Source organism: Scomber scombrus, chromosome 10, assembly GCF_963691925.1.
Source record: "Scomber scombrus chromosome 10, fScoSco1.1, whole genome shotgun sequence".
Lineage (NCBI taxonomy): Eukaryota > Metazoa > Chordata > Actinopteri > Scombriformes > Scombridae > Scomber > Scomber scombrus.
The window spans coordinates 5,783,906-5,805,878 of NC_084979.1; the positions used below are offsets into that span (position 1 = coordinate 5,783,906).

At 40.7% G+C, this 21,973-nt stretch overlaps 1 protein-coding gene across 5 annotated transcripts in view; it reads left to right on the forward strand.

Moving 5' to 3' along the window:
* Positions 1 to 21,973, forward strand: part of LOC133988259 (plexin-B1-like) — a 63,063-nt gene that overhangs the window by 24,145 nt on the left and 16,945 nt on the right. The window contains exons 1-18 of one of the 5 annotated variants that reach the window (XM_062427843.1): positions 2,854 to 2,931; positions 5,325 to 5,403; positions 6,181 to 7,051; positions 7,297 to 7,539; positions 8,882 to 9,064; positions 11,757 to 11,885; positions 12,652 to 12,752; positions 12,864 to 12,996; positions 13,353 to 13,509; positions 13,698 to 13,806; positions 14,059 to 14,167; positions 14,542 to 15,378; positions 16,846 to 16,944; positions 17,472 to 17,594; positions 20,164 to 20,257; positions 20,401 to 20,570; positions 21,468 to 21,619; positions 21,715 to 21,820. In XM_062427843.1, coding sequence (XP_062283827.1) covers positions 6,191 to 7,051; positions 7,297 to 7,539; positions 8,882 to 9,064; positions 11,757 to 11,885; positions 12,652 to 12,752; positions 12,864 to 12,996; positions 13,353 to 13,509; positions 13,698 to 13,806; positions 14,059 to 14,167; positions 14,542 to 15,378; positions 16,846 to 16,944; positions 17,472 to 17,594; positions 20,164 to 20,257; positions 20,401 to 20,570; positions 21,468 to 21,619; positions 21,715 to 21,820 — 3,606 coding nt within the window. In that variant the 5' untranslated portion in view covers positions 2,854 to 2,931; positions 5,325 to 5,403; positions 6,181 to 6,190. The other 4 variants (XM_062427844.1, XM_062427845.1, XM_062427842.1 and 1 more) reach the window with 4 other exon arrangements.

Below are 21,973 nucleotides of genomic sequence, written 5' to 3' on the forward strand. Positions count from 1 at the left end.
CATCTGCCTTTCATAATATTAGCGCTTTCAGTGATCTAACCGTCGAAAGTAGGAACACACAACCAGCAGCTACATTGTATGTGGATGTACTCGCTAGACGTAAACATGGACTGGAAGTGATATGAAGGGGTGAGGATTACACCTTAAGTTTGTTGTGTTAAACCAGATCTAGAGTGGAAAGGCAGACTAGGCTAGATATCTGTGTTTGGTGTTCACACTCACGGAAGGTTGTTTATTGGATTTTTGGTCACCTGTCATTCCATCAGGAGAGATTTCTTTTGCAGAAAGGGGTCTAAAAAAGTCAGACTCCAGTGTTTGTAACTTAAGCTGGACATGAGGAAAAAAATAGCAAGAATGAGCATCATCATTTTGTTGTGCTTGACTATCCAAGTCATTACCTATCATAGAGCTTGGTCACACCAGCATTTATAAAAGCAAAACTGTGTATCAATAATCAGTGAGCTCATTTTACAGTCTAAGGATGCTTTCATAACAGGCATGTGTGGATGAAAGGAACTCAGGTGTGTGTAGTTGGGTTTATATGGGCTGATGTGACAGCTGTCAGTCAAGCTCTGGTGTGGAATAAACAACTGGGCCAAGACTGCCTGTAAATGAATAGGGATAGGGTTGGATAAGGTTCCTAGTGAAGTTGGGTGCTTTTTTGTTGTGCAGTGTAAAGACATAGCAAATCAACTGCAGGACTTTGTGATAGTAAACCTGTGATTTCCACAAAGAACATGTAATAGTTATCTGCCTGTAATATAACAGTACAAAATGCCTCTTTGCCTTTTCATCAAAATTTGAAATGTGTGGTCCAGCTGCAGTCTTGAGCAACAATTCTCATATTTAGATATTTCTTTCAGAGCTTTTTGTGACACCAGACAAGATAAGCAAACACATAAGGTGCAGCAAAGTGCAGCATTAGTCACTGTCAGTCAGATTTGGATTTCCCCTCTTGGGTCCGTGTAGATGATGATGCAGAGTGACAGTCGCCAGAATTGTCCAATGAATGATTCATCGGTCAGTCAGTTTGACCTCATGTTCACTCCTCTCGGTTTGTTTATAATAAGCCAGTGTGAACATGAAGAGGACCAGAACTAAAAGGCAACAATGTATCTTTGTTTCTTTTGAACTACACCAAGTAAACCAGACAGTTGTGAAAGCTTCCCTGAATCTACTCTCTTCTGCCTCTGTATAAAGTTGAACTTTGGTAAACTTTAACAAGTTTATTTTCACCATTGACCAATTCCCTTCTTCAGAATACTGACCTTTGAGTGTTTGGAGAGAAGTGGAAAGTCCAAAAAAGGAGGAAGCCATCGCATTAAAGGTGCAGTGTGTATGTAGAATTTAGTGGCATCTAGTGGAACAGACTCGGAACAGAAAATGAATGTATAATCCCTTGAAATTAAGAATCATTGTTGTTTTCGTTACCTTAGAATGAGCCCTTTATATCTACATAGGGAGCAGGTCCTCCACAGAGCCCGGCATGTTTCTACAGTAACCCGTAACTGACAAACCAAACACTGCCTCCACACTTTTGCGTTTTTCATGAGTTTCACAGCCACTGTAGTTCCTCCTTCACTCTTGGATAGGGAGCAGGAAGGGAGGGAAGGGGTATTCAGTTGCAATCTGCAACCAACAAACAAAAAACAAACACTGTGAATGAGAAGCAATGCCACTACCACAAATTAAACATGTCAAAACCAGTGGTAACAACTGCAGGACCCGCACATTTTCACTAAAATCAGATCTATCGTGAGGGTTTGACTGGAGTTACACTGTAGATATGTACGATGTAGAAAATGTACTTGATGTGTGTTACTGAAAAGGAGAAGACTACGGAGTCCTTCTTCAATGTCCTTAATGTTATCTTCACTATCCAAAAAATAAAGGCACCAAGAACTGCATTTTCAAGCTTTTTAATGACATTGCTCTTGCGTAAATCTATCAGTCTCATGACTGTCACTGAAATGCACATGCCAACCCTTTCCACTCCCTACTCTAAAATCACTTCCAAGTGTTTACTGCCTAATGTTCTCGCCTGTTTTATATCTTCTCACTGATAGCCCGTGTGTGGTCACTGAAGGCCTCTTCTGATTCTCAAGCAGACACCCTGCTACTCTCTCAACTGTACTCTCAGGATGGAATCCACAGATGCTAGTGTTGCAGAGTCTGCGGCCCGAGGCGAGACGCCAGCCAACCCACCAGAACATAACAATGCAAGGCAGTGCTCTATGGCACCGAGCCCAATGTCCCCCACTGTCCCGCTGCTGCTGACCCCACATATTTTATGGGGTCTTAGGCGTTCAGTGGGCTGTCACGGCTAATTAGGAGCTTTAGAAATGAACTTGCACAGCAGAGTCTCTCAGTGATTAATAAACATGGACAGAGAGAGAAAGAGAGACAGATAGGAATGGTTGGGGCAAAAGTTCAATGATGGGACCACATTCTGAGAAGTTTATAGAGGTCTATAAATAAACTTGATGGCACACACACATTTCTACTATTGTTGATTGGGATGGTCTGGTCATCTTCTGGTCATATTCTATCATTATTCTGGTTTTAAGTTGAGACTTTTTTCAAATTGCTGTTTCAGATACTCCTCTTGATAATTCTGGGGAAAGCCCTAGTTTATTATTATTTATATCCGGGCTTCCATGTGAACTTGTACTCTATAGCTGCTTTGTGATCACTCTGTCCCCTCTGCAATTCAGATGGTCTACAAGAAGTTATTTATAGGTTGTTGGACTGTGCCCCATGGCCAAACATGCTGCATACCTGACACAACTGATGAACTCTGGAGATTATTGGTAAACAGCATGAGAGAAACCGCCCCTCTGGTCGTCTAAAGGGGGGCAGTGGTATTTGTATTTCTACCAGAACACTTCCATACTCGGAGTAAAAGTGAAGATTTCAATCTCGACGTCCGTAGTAAGTGAAACATCTGTGCCAGATGTAGTGGACACAGATGGATCCCTAGGATTCAAACTCATCTACATGATGGAATTGTGCTTGTTATCAAGATAAAAACTTTTTAAATGCTTGATGATTTATGTTACTGAAGATCCACAAACTTCCGCCAGGAGTCACTTACAAGTTGAACGTAGTTGATGGATGACGTGAAAATGCTGCATAGCCTTAAAAGGTCTTAAATGTCAAGAGAAATATCCAATAATGGACTTTCCCTCTTCTTTCTTTTTTTTCACATCAACCGGAGCTGTGTTTCTAACGTCTCAGTTCTTGTCCCTCCATCGCCACTTTGTCCCACACAACAGTCATGAAGTCTGATCTCATGGTAGCTCGTAGGAAGTCATCATTGCTGGCTGGTAAGAGGAAGTTCCCATGACGATGGGGTCGTCATAGGCTATAAATATGTTGACCGCTGCATGTTGGCAGGTCAAAGAGCAGGTGAGGACGCTTGCTCAGAGTAGCAGTGAGAATTTGTGTAAAATTGTTCCCAGGCTCTCTCTGTAACAGCAGCTGGATAAGGCAGAAAATATACAGCTGAACTGAAAGCTATTAGCCAGAGTGCATTTTTAGTTGCAATTCAAGAAAATTGCTGATTAAAGATTTGCCCTTCCCCTGATAAAACAATCATAAAACCCCACCATTCTCACCATTTCTGTTGTTGTTGTTGTCAGTGGTGTGATGGCTCATTTTTATGTAAAAAAAGATAATAGATAGTAAACTGACTTATTCTATCTTAATATGCAGGATAAATTAACAAGACTATATTAACAGTGACTATGCTAACGGTGATGTTAAGCATGTGTAATCATTATTTGCTATCTTTAGTGTGTTAGCATGCTAACATTTGCAAATTAGCTCTCAAGTTAGTAGTCTTAACTCCCTGGTGACCATAAATGACTGTAAACTCCACTACTCTCAGCATTTCTGTTGTTGTTGTTGTCAGTAGCTTGATGGCCTCTTTTTGTGTCAAAAAAGATATAATTTCAATTAAATAAACTGACTTATTCTATCATAATATGCAGGATAAATTAACAAGACTATATTAACAGTGATTATGCTAACAGTGGTGTTATATCATGCATGTATAATCATTATTTGCCATTTTTAGTGTGTTAGCATGCTAACATTTGCCAATTAGCACTAAAGTTAATAGTCTTAACGCCCTGGTGACCATAAATGACTGTGAAAAATGTATCCAGTAGTTGTTAAGATATTTTAGTCTGGACCAAAGTAGTGGACTGACGGACCGACATTAGAGCCATGCTGCTAAAAAGATGTATAAAAAGATTATATGTGAGAGCTGTAGCAGATTTGGCTCAATAAAATATGAGGCACAAAGAATTGGTTTGTTTTAGATATATATTTCATAAAGACTCTCTGTCTCAAAGGACTGTGCGGATTTTCAGCCCTGTTTAACACACTGTAATGGCAATTCCTCGCCACATACACACACACTCTCTTTAAACCCTTTGACAGTGGGCGTGGAGGTTATTACTTATTATACTTTTTCTGCTCATGAATAAGTAAAGAGCAGGGCTGAGACACACTCACCCACTTACCAGACACGTACTAAGACACATGCACCTGCTCCTGGATGGCCTGTGGTTATGCACACAGACACACACACACACACACACACACACACACACACACACACACACACACAGACACACAGAGATTCATAGTCTCCTCCCTTTCAACTCTGCTTTTCTTTGTCCTGATTGCAGCCCCAGGGGGTAGACAGTTAGGTGAGATGGCACTGCATGTCTAATGTCGCAGCAGTGCATTCACACGTCAAAGTAATGGTGCACAATATTGCATTTTTTTCTATATCAAACTCTTATATAGTGCTTTCTTTCTGTCATTATACAGAGTGTTGGGGCATAAATAATACTCGCTACTGTTGAATTTCAGTCTTTGCATCTGTCTCTTACAAATCCTCAGTTTAAAGCATGCTTCATACACTATGGTGTACAGGAGTTATTTATTTATTCCTATGTGACCTTTCTGTGTGAGGTCAGCGAAAGGTCTGCGAAAACCTGTTCAATAATTAAAATGGTTTTAGCACAAATGGGAAGGCTCTCAGTGTCCACAAACCACTCTCCTTTGAGGTGTTGAGTGATGGCTATGGAGATGGGAAATGAGAGTTGTTTTCTTGAATCCTCCAGCTGTAACAGATACTGTGACTGCTGGTGTGTTGATTCCAATGAAAACCCTCTACACAGGAGTGAAGTTATAAACACTATCAATGTGGTCACGTTTTGATGAGTAATGTGATGAGAGAATCATCTCAAAACTAGCTTTGACCTACGTCTGAGTCATGTTTTTGCCCCTTTGTGTCTCCCGATATTCAGAGACCAAGAAGAAAGTAATGGGATATGATTCCAGGTGATAAGGTGGAGGAAGTCTTCAGCTTAACAAAGAACATCGATGGTGAGATGTTTATTCCCAAAAGAATATTTGAACCTTGAAAATTGCATTTATATATATTCTATATTTTTTCTATATTTGCTATATTTTTCAACAGTCAAATACTGTCAGACTTATTCCCAAATCCGTTCATTCAGGTCTATAACAGGAATATGCTTTCAAGTTAAATAATACCAAAGCAGCTTTCTTAAACAGCTGGGCACTGTATTTTTAAATGTTATGTGTTAAGGGTTATTTAAATGCAGGATTAGTGTATTTGTTAGTAGATGCTATTTTCAGTCACAAATTTGGGGCACTGGCATGTATTAACACCATAAGGATGCTTTATGTGGGATTGATTTGTCTGGGTTCATTGTAATAAAGGAACATGTCATCTCTATGGCAGCTCTCAGACTTTATAGACAATAATTGTTAGTAGGATGAAGTCATTATTGGTTTTGGTCTTTTCATGGGATTTGTTGACAATCAGGAAAAATGATTTATGTGTTCTCAAATCAGAGGTGAAGTGAATATCAATATATACAATCTATGTTTGTAGGTAAAAGTAAACAATTTCTAATCAAAGCTTTGAATAATGTATGAGCATTTTCTTCCTAGCTTAAATCCTTAAGAAGGTCTAACTACATCTTAACATTTATCTCCTCCTAAACCTAAGCTCTCTAAAACTCCTAAACTTACACTAAACTCTATATGGAAGCGCTTTTAGCCTTATTAAATGTTGATGTTTAACTCAAACATCTGCCACTGTAGACCTCTAACCCTTCTCTGTTCTATCTTTAGAATATTTGCCATGCTACATGGGAAGGCTCTGAACTCCACTCCACTCTTGCTCTTCATCCTCATCATCTTTGCCACTGCCCATGGTCGCTCCTACCCCCGTTTTTCACGCAATGACTCCGAATTCCAGCACCTGGTGCTTCACCCGGACCCCTCTGTGGGGACGGTGTACGTGGGAGCCAGGGATCACCTCTTCCAGCTGGATGGATTAGATGGACTCCGACTAGAGCAAGAAGAGACGACTGGTCCCGTGAGCGACAGCAAAGAGTGCCTTCCCCCAGTCACTGAGTCCAACTGTCCTCAGGCCAGGAAAACCAGTAATCACAACAAATTACTGCTGGTGGATCCAAAGGCGTTGGAGTTGATCACCTGCGGCAGCGTCCACCAGGGCACCTGCCAGAAACGCAGCCTGGCATCAATCAAGAATGTTCTCTTCTCCACTGAGAGGCCTGTGGACACACAGTACGTTGCAGCCAATGATCCAACAGTGTCAACCATTGGACTGGTGGTGGGGCCTCGCGGCGGGGAAAGGACTGTGATGTATGTGGGTAGGGGCTATACCGCCAGCCATCCGCCCATCTCCACCCGCCACCTTTCGTCAGAACCTGTCTTTTCTTATGAGGAGACGGCAAAACTGGCCGTAGCTGGGCGTCTGTCAGAGTATGACCACCATTTTGTGACAGCATTCACACGCCGCGCATATGTGTACTTCATGTTCTACCGTCGTGACATCAAGTCGGTATCGAGGGAGTACCGGACTTATGCTGCCCGAGTGTGCCTTGACGACACATCCTATTACTCCTATGTGGAAGTTCCTCTTGTCTGCCGATCACCATCCTCAACCAGGAATTACAACCTGCTCCAGGCAGCCCAGGTACATCTATGCATGTATACATGTTTCTCCAAATGTTCTCAACATGTGAACAGACTTCTCAGAAAAAACTTGCCTTGAAGGGAGCAACAGCTCAAAATATAGTTGAATTTCTTAGCTGTAACAATTAAAACCATCATGTATCAGGGTGTGTGAATTTCAGATCATGCTTTCAGAAATGGTTTAAAATCAGGGTTACACTGTTGAACACTCTGTTGAACTTTTTTTCCACATCTTTGTTGCAACAGGTGGGACAAGGTGGAGGACGGGAGGGTGAGAATCTGCTGGGAGTCTTCTCCATCCGCAGCAGCTCCACAAACACCAATCCCTTGGATGCCTCAGCTCTGTGCGTTTACCCTCTGGATGAGCTTGACAAACACATCGACTCCACCCGTGACCTCTGCTACACCAAGGATGGAAACGTGGAGGGAAAAGGAGAGGTGGCCTACATAGAGTACGAGGTTAAGTCCAGCTGTGCCATCCTGCCTCCGGTAAGAACAAAGTAGATAAAGGAAGCTTTGTTTTCGTGTCTTAGCAGCAACATCAACCTGATGTTGATACTGACCTTCTCTCTGATGGAAGTAAAGCAAATAATTTGACGCTATGGGATTTTAAAACAAGGACTTTGTCGATAACATACTTGTATGAGACTCAAATGACTGTTTCTCTCTGCTCTGTTTAACAGAATTGCATGCTACAGTGTTTTCTGCTCTGTGTGCTTGTTACAGCATGGACACTGGCCTTATAGTACATACATTAGGACTATCCATCATTATGAATCATTTCCTGCTGTCTTTATGTACCTGAGGTTTATTGACTCAATTGGTTTCAGTGGTCAGAGAAAGACAAAACACAGCAAAAGCACAGCCAAGTAACAAAGGATGCCTGGATTAGCTAGATTAAACTGAGTAACCGGGAGGAATGATGTGATTTTTAGGCAGACAAGCCTTGTAATGAGGTTCTCGTTGAAAAGCCCAGAGCTCCCAGATTCCCCAGGAGTAGATTTGCCCAGCTGCAGCCCTCCAGTGACCCCCTCTGCTGCCCTGCAGCCGCTCAAGTCCTGCCAGCCCTCAGAACCATTTAATGGGATCGTTATGGATCAATAAACCAAACTAACCCTGAATCAGCTGTGCTACTGCTTAATGAGCTCTGACATGGAAGGATGGGAGTTCTTTTGAAACTCACTGACATAAGAAGACAGAGAAAGAGGAGGGGAGTGAGGGGGGAAACAAGGGAATAGAAATACTGTGACATGGGGATTGATGGGAAAAAAGAAAAAAACAATCTAGAGGGTAAAAATGACATACAAGAAGAAAGGGAGGATGGGAGACATGTATTAGATCATAGCTCCCTATGAAAAACAATGATAAGCCATCTTATTTTTTTAATAAATGAACTCGGAGGAGAATGAAAAGAGATGTCCCATTCTACTTCTTCCTTCAGGGCCAATTATCCAAGGCCAGAGCTTGGAGACCGGAAAGCAGGATTTGTAGTGGTTGTTTCGCAAAACCAAACAAGCGAGTTGGATGTCTCTGTATGAGTCCACTTTAATCTATGGTGCAATCCTCTTATGATGAATTAAGAGGATTCAAAGGTTCTGAGGCAATGGCAGGAGAGAATGGTAGACTGGTTGAAAAGACATGAATGTGAACTTGTTAGTCCGACCTTTTAAGTGTTTGACATATTACGATCAATAAAACAAGAATAATAGAATAAAAGTGATGGGTGCTGGTTCCAATAAAGAATTCTCAGATGCAGACAAATTACAGAAAATCAATGACAAGTTGTCTGTTTCGTATTGACTAAAGTCTCTGTCTCGGTCATATGTTGTAGAATACCCTTCAGGCGTATCCATGCGGCTCTGACCACACCCCAAGTCCAATGGCAAGCCGGAAGCCTCTGGAAGCTGAAGCCGTGTGGCACACCTCGGCCGCCCGTCTCACTGCTGTGGCTGTCAGTGTCAGAGAGGGACATAGCATCGCCTTCCTGGGAGACTCCAAAGGGACTCTTCACAAGGTATCATGCACTGTCATACTTCTTTTTCTTTGTTCCAGTTTCTTCATGGCCTGCCCCAGCACGCACTGGTTGGAAAAGGCAGGGAGACGCCCTGAAAACATCACTAGCACATCACAGGGATAAAAAGATCTGTGCATCATGGAAATATTCGGCCAATTAGGAAATGTCCTATTAAGGCAGTTCCTTAATTTTATGTGATCTGTGATACTGTGATCCATAAAGTACAATAATCAGCCCTGCCCACATGGCTGTTAGAGTGTAGTCCTTTAAAGGAAGTCTATGAATCATTTCCCAGCAGTGCAAACACACCTTACACTCAATAAAACATTTGCAACCAATTTCAGAGATTTTTTTTTCCCTCTAAGTCTGTGCCAGCTCCCATATACTTCTACATCGCTATGTGACTGCAGCTTGAAAGATTCCAGTCGTTCCAACTTTCACAGTGTTCCAACATACACAGACTAGCATACCACCATGATCCCATGCTTAGTACATTTGCTTTTTGTTCTGCGGACTGCGGTATGTGATTGTTGGAGACTACAACTTGATGCATTTTTGAGCTAATTCTTTAAAGCAGTGATACCCTTTTCAAGTTTTGGGAATGTATTGCCCAGACAATTTTTCTTGTCTGCCTTGTTTTTGAAGGTCTGAGCGCTGTTACATTTTTCTGTAATGTCCAAAAAACTGCTGTGTATCGCCACCTTTTGAACAAAATCAACATCGATCAGATACTTACATATAGGGTTTTAGATAAAAGGATTGTAGACATAACTCTGCTGTGAGGTATTTGTGGGAGTAATTGTCTAGAAAGTCTGTTTTGCAGAGTGTGTGTGTGTGTGTGTGTGTGTGTGTGTGTGTGTGTGTGTGTGTGTGTGTGTGTGTGTGTGTGTGCGTGCGTGCGTGCGTGCACACTTGTGCTTGCTTGATGTGTGTGTGAAAGAGAGAGAGGGACATAGAGTCAGATGCAGTACTTTTAGGTAGCAGATCAAAGCAGCACTCCAATAGCCATGTGAAGTAAGCTGTTGTAACAAGATTATCGTATCACAGTAGGAAAAAATTCCACAGCATCCAGATATAGGACTTTCTGCGTGTGTGTGTGTGTGTGTGTGTGTGTGTGTGTGGGTGTGTGTGTGTGTGTGTGTGTGTGTGTGTGTGTGTGTGTGTGTGTGTTTGAAAGGATGTTTGACTTGATACTTGGGATGGCCAGTCTACTTAGGGTCAAACATACTCACCTGATTTCAGTCAAGTTGCAGGCAATCTACATATTGGAAAATATGTCCTCTGCCTTCTTATGAGAGTTAGATGAGAAGATTGATGTATTATTTAGCTACAGCTAGCTAGCTAGATAGAGCTAGATAGATAGATAGATAGATAGATAGATAGATAGATAGATAGATAGATAGATAGATAGATAGATAGATAGATAGATAGATAGATAGATAGATAGATAGATAGATAGATACTTTATTGTCGATACAACAAAACTTTGTTTAGCATTCCTATCCCAGCAGCATACATGAAAATATATATAAAAATATATGTATGTATGTATTTATAAAAATAAATAAATATATGGATGTATAAATAGTAATGTGCAGCAGTAGGAGCATATTGTACTGGAATATAGTTAGCTTAGCTTAGCACAGAGACTGGAAGCAGAGTTTAAGCGTTTTATCTTGTTTGTTTAATCCATGCGAGAAAGTGTGAAAATGTATAAAAAGAGTGTAAAAAGTTGTAAAAAGAGCAATGTGTTAGTGAGCTTTAGAGGTGCTTGTAGGAAGTTTCTTTCACCTTTGGACAGAGCCAAGCTAGCCACCTCAAGCTAGCCCTTGTGCTAAGCTAGGATAACTGTCTCCTTGTTCCAGCTTTATATTACATTTAACAGACAGATATAATTCTTCCATGTATCAATCTTCTCATGTAATTTCAGAGAGAACGCAAATAAGCATATTCCACAAATTGTAGAACTAAACAGGATAGTTTTGTGGGGAATTCATCCAAATTATTGCAATGTCTTTAAAAGTTGCTAAAATTAGCTGCTAAATGTCTGTCTGTCAACCTGCTGTAATCTTCCACACACCTCTGACATATACTTGTTATAGGAATTTAAGTATTAATATCACAAGAAGGCATCTTCAAAGCATTCTGTACTAAATATTACAAATTACAAATGGCATAAAGATCTAAATCAAGCATTACTGATGAATGTCTCACGCCAGTAAGTGTTGAGTGCATCCTCTTAATGGGACAATGGGATTTTCCTTGCTGTTCACAGTGATCAAGCGAGAGCTTCATGGAAAGGGGCAAGACAACCTCTGCTAATAATCTGATTAACATTAGGTAACATGAGAGTTTGAAGGCCTGGGAATCACTTAAGCTAGAGGTGTCTTCCTGTGCTTCATATTAGATTTGACTGTGCAGTAATCACATTCATGGCCACTTCTGCAGCGATCCTGCACAAGTGTTATTTGATTTGTGTTTAAGTTGCAAGCTGAGGAAGATATTCTTTTGTGTTTTTGTTTTTTTTAGTCAGTCTTTCAGTGTGAGGAATATACTTTTGTCTGCCAGTCTGCCAGACAGCAGACGAGGTTCAAACAAATTCTCTTTAGATATAAATCCATCCATCATATATCATATCTCAACTACCACAACTTTTGAAGTGTCTGCTCTTTTTCTGATGTACTTTTTCCAGGTATATTTGGACCAAAATGGCAAAGTGGAGGTATATGCGAACACAACCATCCAGCCCAACTCACCCATTAACAGTGACCTTATACTGGACCAGAACGGAGCACACATCTACATCATGACCAAAACTACTGTGAGTTTTCAAGATGATGCTGTAGTACACTCTTTTGGACAGTTGTACGGGGTAAAATGTCATTATCTGTTGAATCCAGCAGATTAGTTGCTTTCACAGGTTTCATGTGTGAAACTACTCAACAGATGTATAAACGGCCGTAGCCTTTTGGGTGAGTCTGTCTATTCAACAATTCACCCAGATGTCTCCATACACGAGACTGAACATGGCTTGTCATTCATCGTCAGACAATTTATCGTTTGTCAGACTTTTTCAGGCTTTGATACTTCCTCAAGCTGTGTCTCTCTCACATAAAATGGGGATAAAAGAATAAGAGGCAAAGAACATTAAAGAAAACAGAGGCCAGCTGGCTGCCGAGGTCAGAGGTCGCTAACCCTACTGTGATGGGTACAACAGTCAGCAGGAGGTGTAAGGTCGGATATAACAATAGTATTGATCAGAGAAAGTGGCCTGCATTGTGTTGGCACACTCCCTACAGAGTGTCTGTGTGGGTAGCTATAGATGCTGATGAATGGCTATGGGAAACTGCTACTCTATACTTCAAATAGGCCGCCTCACTTCAACACCACTGGATGTCTTTATCCAAATGTAGAGCTGCAGCCACATGCAAATAACAAAAAACTTACATTTAAAACAGTGAGAGTATTATTTCTTTCAATTTTTCATTATAACCTCAACAGTCAAAAGCAAAAAAACAATGTTTCTATGACTAAATTATGCCAAACTTTGGCATTATTGTACCACAATGTAATTTTGTGATTTTCAGGTTGAGAAACGTCCAGTGGCAGAATGTGGAGATCACCTGGACTGTCAGTCCTGTCTGTCTGCCAAAGACCCTTACTGTGGCTGGTGTGTCCTGGAGGGGCGGTGAGTCAGTGTGAAAAATCACGGGGAAACTTGGGTTATGGTGAATGTTTTTGCACATTCTTTTAGTCTTTTCTTATCTGTCTCACACACAACTTCTCTTTGGTATTGCAGGTGTGGCCAGCGCTGGGAGTGCCAGCGAGGGTCTGTGAAGGGTCAGTGGTTGTGGAGCTTCAACCAGACACAGCAGTGCCTCAGTATCCAGCACCTAAGCCTCTACAACATCAGCCGCGGGGAGAAAACTGATGTAATATAGTTGGGGGGTTGGGGTGGGAGTAATGCACTGTAATTGCCTACTGTGTGCCTGTTATTGTCTTTCTTGAGTGCATCCATCTCACAGATTGTATTTCATTTGCTTTAAAAAATATTTTCTATTTTCTCAGTGTAATCTGTGCAAAATTCATCTGTGGCCTCTAATTACTGGTTGAGTTGAACCAACAATGGATAGAATCATAGAAAGAAACTTTTATATTATCATTTGTTTTTACATAATTAAACATGCGGCTCTTGCAGACAACAAAATAATTTGTTTCTGCCCTGTTTCTCTCCTTTTCCATCTTTTTCATTCTCCATTCCCCCCCCCCCCCCCCCCCCCTCCTTCAGATCACGGTGTCAGTAGAAGGCCTCCCCAGTCTTGGAGAAGGAGAGGCCTACTCTTGTTTCTTCCAGGACACAGAAACTCCTGCCTCACTCACTAACACTGGTGTTATTTGCTCCACCCCTGATGCCACAAGTCTGCCCCCCATTGACCATGGAGATGGTGAGTGTCACAGTATTTGTTCAGCATTGCATCGATAGCTATTCATATTTCCAAATCTTAATTGCAAGTCAAATCATTGAACAGGACTAAAATGCAAATAAGAGTAAAAAAATGCAGTATTCATGAGTCCTAATCAAAGTTTGTGTGGTAGCAATCAAGCCCTTAAAATCAGTTTTTTTCTGATGCAGAGTTTGTGATGGTGATCCTGTCACTGCGTTTCCTAAATGTGACGGTAGCAGAGAGAGAATTCACCTTCTACAACTGTAGCTTGGTCCAGCAGCTCTCTGGACGCAGGCCGTGAGTAGACACAAACACACACACACACATCATGATCTCTCATCAGTTTGTAATCTAAACCTGTTCTCACGTTGGATGTCTGAGAGTGAATTTTAACAGGCGAGGTTCAATTACAAGAAAAGGCTGAAACGTAGATAATGCAATGTTATATGAGATGCTGTAAGGGCTTTCAAACTTTTATATGGTTGCTCATTTTTTATTGTTAATTATTTTCTTGGTCTGTCTGTACTAATGCTGTGTATGCTCTGCTAGATGCCAAGGGTGTGTTAGCAGTCCTTGGGGGTGTAACTGGTGTATTCACCAACATGTCTGCACACACAAACACACCTGCAGTCAAGGAGTCACCATCTACAATCGAAATGTAAGTGCACATGTAGTTCAAAAAGGGAAGGTCCTTGATTGTTTTGAGATGCTGTTTATATGAAAAGAATCAGGTTTGTTTTATTACTAGGAAAGAAACCTGATTCATGTTGATTCAGGTTATGTTTTTGTTGTTATTTTTGCTGCTTGAACCATGCTTTACATATTAGTTTGTGCATGTTTGGAGTAATTTTCCATTTCTGTTTGTCTTTTTTATTATAGTTTTTTTCACAAATCATTTTTAAATATCACATATAAGTTGCTTTTTAGTGTACTTATGTATCCCTCTGTTTTATCCTAATTTTGTCTTCCCCTCGCCTTTTTTCTTGTCTTCTCCTTTCTTCATTTGCTCACTTGTGCTACTCCATCATCAAGTTCAAACCTCCAACACCCACCATCCCACCACCCACCAGAAAAATGACCCCTTTACCCCCTACCATCCTGACTTTTACAACAACAACAACAACAACAACAACAATGACGACAACAACACAAACAACAACCATTACAACACAGCCACCACCCACAGAGGCATCTACCACTACCACAACAGTTGTCCCTTCAACTACCACTGCATTGACACCACCCACGACGCCTAATGCTGAATCCAAACCGCCCCTTACCCTGGCTACAACTTCCCCTTTCATCAGTATCTTCACCCAGGCCACCACCATACACATAGATGTGAGCACAGCAGGCGGATCCCTCTCTGATGTGGAGGGAGCGACAGATGGAGATGTTGGCACTACCAAAAGTTTTTCAGAGGGAGAAAAAATTGGTGTTGATTTAATGATAGAGACTGAAAGCTTAGATATCACTGGCGAAATTCCCCACACTACATTACCCAGCAGCACTAGTGGCCAGGTAGACCCTGACCTGAGTCTTTTAGAGCCATCTGGTGATGCCTTGGTCTCTTCCTCTGATATAACCTCCACCACCATCAGCGAAGTCACCATTTCAACAGACCTTTCTAATGGTAACGATAAGGAGGGCATTCCTCTGGCAAAATCTGAAGAGAATGACTCACCTCCGTGGTTGAAGGAGTGGGAGAAACCAGAGGGTGAGGTTGACTTGCCCCAGGAAAAAACACTCGAGCCAACTTCCAGCGAAAAACTGCACGTCTACACACAATCACCTGATACAGTAACTGACCCCAACTCTGAATCTTCGGCAAACTACCAATCAGATTCTTCGACTGACTCTTACTTTCTGGTGAGTGTAGAAGCCATGTGTGCAGCTGGTGTAGAAATGTTGCCCCAGTAACCTGAGAAACTATTGATTTAGCAACTTTAAAAGGCATTTCAGTGATTTACATGAATTCCCTGCAGGCCAATTTTAACTTTAAAAGGAACAGTTAGACATTGACATGAAGCTACAGCCAGGAGGTGATTAAATGAGCTCTGGAAGCAGGGGGGGGGAACAGCTAACACCTACAATCCTGCCCAGGGACGTTAAACAATTCCCTTAAAATACTGCATAGGAACATTAAAGCCTTGATCTGCAGTCAGTATATAAAACTACGTGGTTCCATTGACACTGACACTGTTGAATATTCAACACTACACTTCCTTTATTCTTAAATTGAGTAGTTCTCGGTCAACAAGAAAGGCAAATGATAGACACAGAATCAATGTAATCCCAGATGCTAGGATCAAACTCAAGGCAGTAACCTGACAGGTCTTACTGACTAGCTTGCACTCTCCATGCCATTTCTGTTCACCTCATTCAATGCAAGCTGCAAATGCTGTATTAATCCAGACCATGAATGTCTACCTGCAAACTCAGGAAAGTTGCTGTTTCTGATCATACAACTCCCTCCTTCTGTTTTACTTGTATGTCTAATTTATTTTGCTCTGATGTGTTTTTTCTGTCAACCATTGCATATTTTTGTCCTTTTTTGGAAGTTACATATTTTGTTTGCGGCTCCTTTGTAGTGTTAGTTTTTTGACTTTCTGTCTCCGGTTATAGATTGATTTATTTTTCAAAGAAAATTCACCTTTCTTTTATAAAATTAAATATTAATGTCAGAGCTCGTTTTATACAGTAAATGACCAACAGTATGTGGACCATCTCAGACCATCTCAGACCATCTAACAGGCAAATCTGGGTTTGGTGGATGGGAGGAGAATGCAGTCTGACCTGATGCATAGTACCAAGTGTAATGTTTTGGTTTCAAGCAAATATTATTTGAGGCTAATAATTTACTCATGCTAAGGTTATTAGTTCTAGTTTTATCCCCTTATTTATTTCCACTAATAAATAGAAACATTTGAGCGAAACATCCATACAAAGTGTGTTTGTGAGGTCAATGTGGAAGATCTTGAGTGACCTGCACAGAGCCCTGACCTCGACCTCTACAAACATCTTTGGTATGAACTGGAACTTGAGCCAGGCCTAATTGCGTAACAGAACTACCTAATGCCACTTGTTCCAACAGATGTTAGAAGCATCTAAGTCCGTCTCAGACAAGCACACTTTGTCTTGGAAGTGTGGAGCGACCTCACAGAAATGCCCATAAATATGAAACGACATATTCACAGAGCAGGGGTCCACATAATGTTGGCCGTTTACAGGAAATTCCAATTGTACAGTCCAAAAGTATGGCTGCATTTTTCTTTTCCATTATGTGTATATATATATATATATAGGATATTATAATGGTTATTAATGTGCCATTAGGAATGTCCATGTGTGGAGAAAGTTCAGGATTCCTCTCTCCTTCCCGTCAATGTGGAGAGGAAGATCACTCTGGTGGGACAACACCTAAACCTGTTTCAGGTAATGTAACCATCCCTAGTAGTAGTAATGTAGTACTACTCTTAGATTGTAGTCACACAGCTTATTGATATAACATATCCATCTTATATAGCTTCAGAATTATAAGGTCTAGGGCTGGGATGTCATGGACAGGCAAGTCCTGAAGCTTTGTTTACCAGCATTGAGGGCATATGAGGGCAGCTTTGCTTACATATCCTGAAAAGTAACTGTCCTGGGACATGCATACATTTTCTGTCTTATTTTACAAGGAGGTAAAAGCTTATATTAAACGCTTTATACCATGGGGATTTCTAATGCATACTGTGGTTTTGGATAGATTTTCACTGTCATAACAAAATGGGCATTATTATATGAGCCATTATTTCAAAAATCAATAGTATGAATTGTAGCTTTTGCATCGATAGTGCGGTACTATGATAGTTGGAACTCAGTTTATACCATCTACTGTAGACATTCTGACATGGGTCAAATACAAAATGTTGTATTATGTATGAACTTAAAAGTGCGTGGTATGTTTTGTCTTTCAGGATGAGGATTTGGAGTACGAGTGCGTGTTGGACGTCGAGAATCAGTCAGTGGTGGTGGACGCCTCTGTGGAGCTGGATGCCACTCAGCAGTCAGTCTTCCTTATCACCTGCCAACCACATCAGGTCAGACATTTCCTAACATGGTGATTGAGCTCAATGTTCTGATTCTTTGATGCTACGTGCTTCAAGTAGTGTTTGTGTCTGTTCTTTAAGAACGGGCCTGTGTCTGAATAATTAGATTGGTTGGGTTCCATATAGGCCAGACCATAATTGTTTATATTAAATTACATAACTATAGATTTAATTAAATACTTTTTCAGGATTGTAACATCATGGCTCTTGAATTTCCTGTGGATCAGGTTTCTGCGGATGGATCCTTTTATTTCCTTTTGGTCTTTTGCCAGCAAATGTACCATCTGTCAGTAGCTCACTATACATATGAATGAAATAAATTAATGACATTTTTATTGTTGTGTCACGAATACAACAATATGCCCAGCCTGCATGGGGCTTACAAGACATCACAAATTCAAACAAGCCAGGATTAGAGTACAGCGTATACATTGTCAAACAATAGAGAAAGAACATAAAGACACAACTAAGGCCACTTTCACTTTCAGATCATCAGATGATCATTGAGTAGTACAAAACTACTAATTTACTGACAGAAGCTAACTATGTAAGCCATCTTGCCTTCTTTTTTTAAGGTTTTTTAGATAAAGTTTAAACACATCAAAATTAAACAGCCATTCCAGTTTTTGCTCATCTGAACACCAAAATATTTTAAGATTTTGTCGAGCGATTTCATGGAACACTAAGTCTCTTAAGTCATCATAATTTGTACAGTGCAAAAGAAAATGGGACTCACTTTCCACCTCACCCATCTCTGTCAACTCACGCAGACTGTTTTCCTCTGGAATATCTTTGAATCGACCAACCTCAGTGGTCAGAGGAAGAACACCAGCTCTCAACTGTGAAACCAAAGATCTTTGGCTTCTGGGAAGACAAGATGTAACATATAATTCAGAGTCGAAATTCTGTTTCATATGCACATATGTCCATAGTTTTGGCTTCGACGTAACATTATCAAGCCATTTTTCTTCATAAAATTATCATTACGTCACAGATTATTCCTGTATATATAAAGCATATCCACCCCCTCGGAAATTGAGTGAAGCTCTTTGGTCCATGGAGAACTGTATGATTTGCTCCACATACGCTTACTTATTGATTGTGTCCTCTGCCATTTTTATTAGATGGTTCCATAATCGGATTTCACATTTCACATTTTTGTTGTATGGACCCTGGTAGACCCAGCTCATGTATCCCGTAACTGCTGGGATTGGAGCAAATCTATGGACCCCTAGTCTATAGTTTTAGATTCTTTTAAACCCCACACCCCTGCAACATTACTGAGTATAGGGGAGACACATGCACTGTAAAACTGAGTATATATAAAATAGCCAAGATCATTACATACTCCCTTATAGCTTATTAATAACTGATCCCAAAACTCTCCCAACAGAGTCAGCAGGGACCTAATTCCAATCTCATAAGTCATAAATTCATCAAGAAAGAAATCCAAATATTCATATACACTAATATATATTAAAGCTACTGAACCAAAACTAATTATTTTTGTACTTCTTTCTGAAATGCATTATTTATGTTTTGTTCTGATTAACTGATAATCTTATAACACCACAAACTAACCACATTTAACATATTCTGTTCATCATACTCAACCAGTATGTCAATAGTATATCATCCGCATAGAAAAGATTACCCAATTGCATATCATCTAAGCATATGCCTAGATTAGCTTCCTTAACCCGTTGAGCTTAGTCATTCACATATAATCAAAGCAGTCAGTAGACATGTCATTGATCTCAACACAGGCAACTGAGCAACTATACAAGGTCTAGATTGATCTATAGAATCAACCATCCACCCCCACTTCCATCATTTTAAAGGCAAGCAGATCTCTTTTAAACCAATCAAACGCCATTTAAAAGTCAACAAAACATGCATAAGTAGGTTGTTTATTTGACAATCCTAGTTCTAATAGATAATACTGAGTGGATATGATTATTATTGTATAATTGTTTCTTTCTAAATCCATTCGGCCCATCCGCAAAATACTGTCCCATTTCTAAATACTGTGTGTGTCTGTCATTCTGTATACTAGAATACAATTTTTAAAACTGTACTAAGGAAGCTAATGCTTGTATAATTGAGGGGTATTCTGGGGTCATTCTTCAATGATTTTGGAACAGGCTTAATAATAGTTTTGTACATAATTTGAGTCCCTATTCTGCAGTTGCAGTATTAAAAAAAAGGAGAATTTATCTGATTCTTATTGCCTCATTTAGTTGAACTAAACCTGAACCCATCAGGCACCATTCATAATGCTTGTAAATTTGCATAAATCAAACAAAAAGAAACAACCCTACACTACATCAATAAACCAGAAGCAGGCTATAACAGCGAATCAATAAACTGCCATCTCTTGATTACGTACTTTTGTGTTTGCATGAGTGTGTTTCATTAGCTCTCATAACCAATGCTTCTGCAGATAATTTGACACACACTGTAACGGTTTTGCACACGCCTGTGCATAACATCAGCTCATACATCTCATAACGTGCATTGCTTATGCTGTTTTGACCGATGATTGCTGTTTGTGCTTCAGTATGCCTATTCTGCCTTGATGGAGGAATATGCAGCCATGATTAACGTGAGGAGGAAGAACAACTTTCTCATCGACAGCGCTGAGGATTTGTACGGTGGGGACCAAGTTGTAGTATTTGTGTGAGAGGGAGCATGAGACTGTTTACATACAGAATGTGCAGTGAATTCAATGTGTGCTTTTGAATACTGTATGTTTGTTTGCTTCCTCACTGACTTCCCTTTCTCTTCCTCTCTTCAGTGACTCTGTTCAATTGTTCGGTGGGACGGTCGGACTGCAGTCGATGTCGCACTGCTGACCCCAAGTACGGCTGCGTTTGGTGCGGCGGCGTTTCGAGCTCTCGCTGTATCTACCAAGACTCCTGCAGAGATGAGATCAAACACACCTGTCCTGCACCTGTCATTCACTTTGTAAGATTTTAAACCCCTTTTTTTGTCATGAGAGGAGGAAAAAAAGTTGTAGAGGAATTCATTTTTTCATAATGATTTTCATTCTCGTGTCTGGCAGTTTTTATCTCGTTATGACTGCTGGGTTGGTTTTAGTGCAGTGTCTTGTAGTGTGTGCAGCTCAAATGGGCTGATGGAACTCTCTTTGTTTAATTTACTTTGCAGTTCAATCCAGTTCAGTTTTTATTGGCCCACATGAAAATTTAACTCACAGCGAGCGAAAAACAGGCTCATCCATCTCCTCTCCAACATTCTGCTTCTACTACTTTCATTGAAAATACAACAGGAGAGAACCACCCCAGCCAAAACATGACAAAACAGCATGAGAGGGCCTTTGTTTAATTTGTTTCTCACTTTGCATGCTTGTTTCTGTATTTTTGCATATATTTACATCTTACTACTTCACACTAGAGATGACAGGAAATGTAGGAAGAGAGAGATGGGGAATGAGATGCAACAAAGGTTCCTGGCCAGACCTGAACCAAGGACCTTCTGAGTCATGGCATCATCAACTTAAACCCACCTGCAGATCCTAATATTGTTTTGTGCCATTTTTAAGTGACGAAACAGCAGTATTCATCACATTTACTTTGTGAGTTGTGGCAAATAAATGAGGGAATTGTTTCAGTCAAACTTGAAATACCATGTTTGAATCAAGCAATAAACTTAGTTTCAGGAATGCTGACAAACTATGAGCTGACTGTCATCACATTCCTACTTCCATCTATTTTTATGCCCTGCTGTCATGCTATCTGAGGCAGTACAGTTTGCTGCTGTCTGACTGTCTGTGTGTGAATTGTGATCTTTTATAATTCAAGAAGAACACTGGGTATACTTTACATACTTTGTCTTATGTTTCAGTTGGACCCCGTGTCCGGTCCTGTGGAGGGAGGGACGGTCGTGACTATTTCAGGCTCTAACCTCGGCCAGAGAGCCGAAGACATCCAGACCTCGGTCACAGTGGCTGGAGTTCCCTGCAGTGTCATCCACAGCAGATACGAAGTCTCGTCGAGGCGAGTTATCGTTACGCCGCAACATGAATGACTGATGACTTATGAAATGTTTTTATCTTTCGCAGTGGTAACAGTTGTATGCCTGTATCTCGTAGGATAGTGTGTGAGACTTCGAGCAGTGGAGGAGAGAAGAGCGGCCAGGCCTCAGTCAAAGTGAGAGGGGGAGGACTCGGGCTGTCAGCTCAGATCTTCAGCTTCCAGGTAAATGCAGCAGCAGTCTGTGTGTTTGCATGCACGGGAAACCAGGTTACACAAGATTACGGTTAACATACGGTGGAGTATTTCTATAACCCCCTACCTCACAAACCGCATTTCTCATATACCTGAACTTAAATCAGGTTACTACAGAAACTT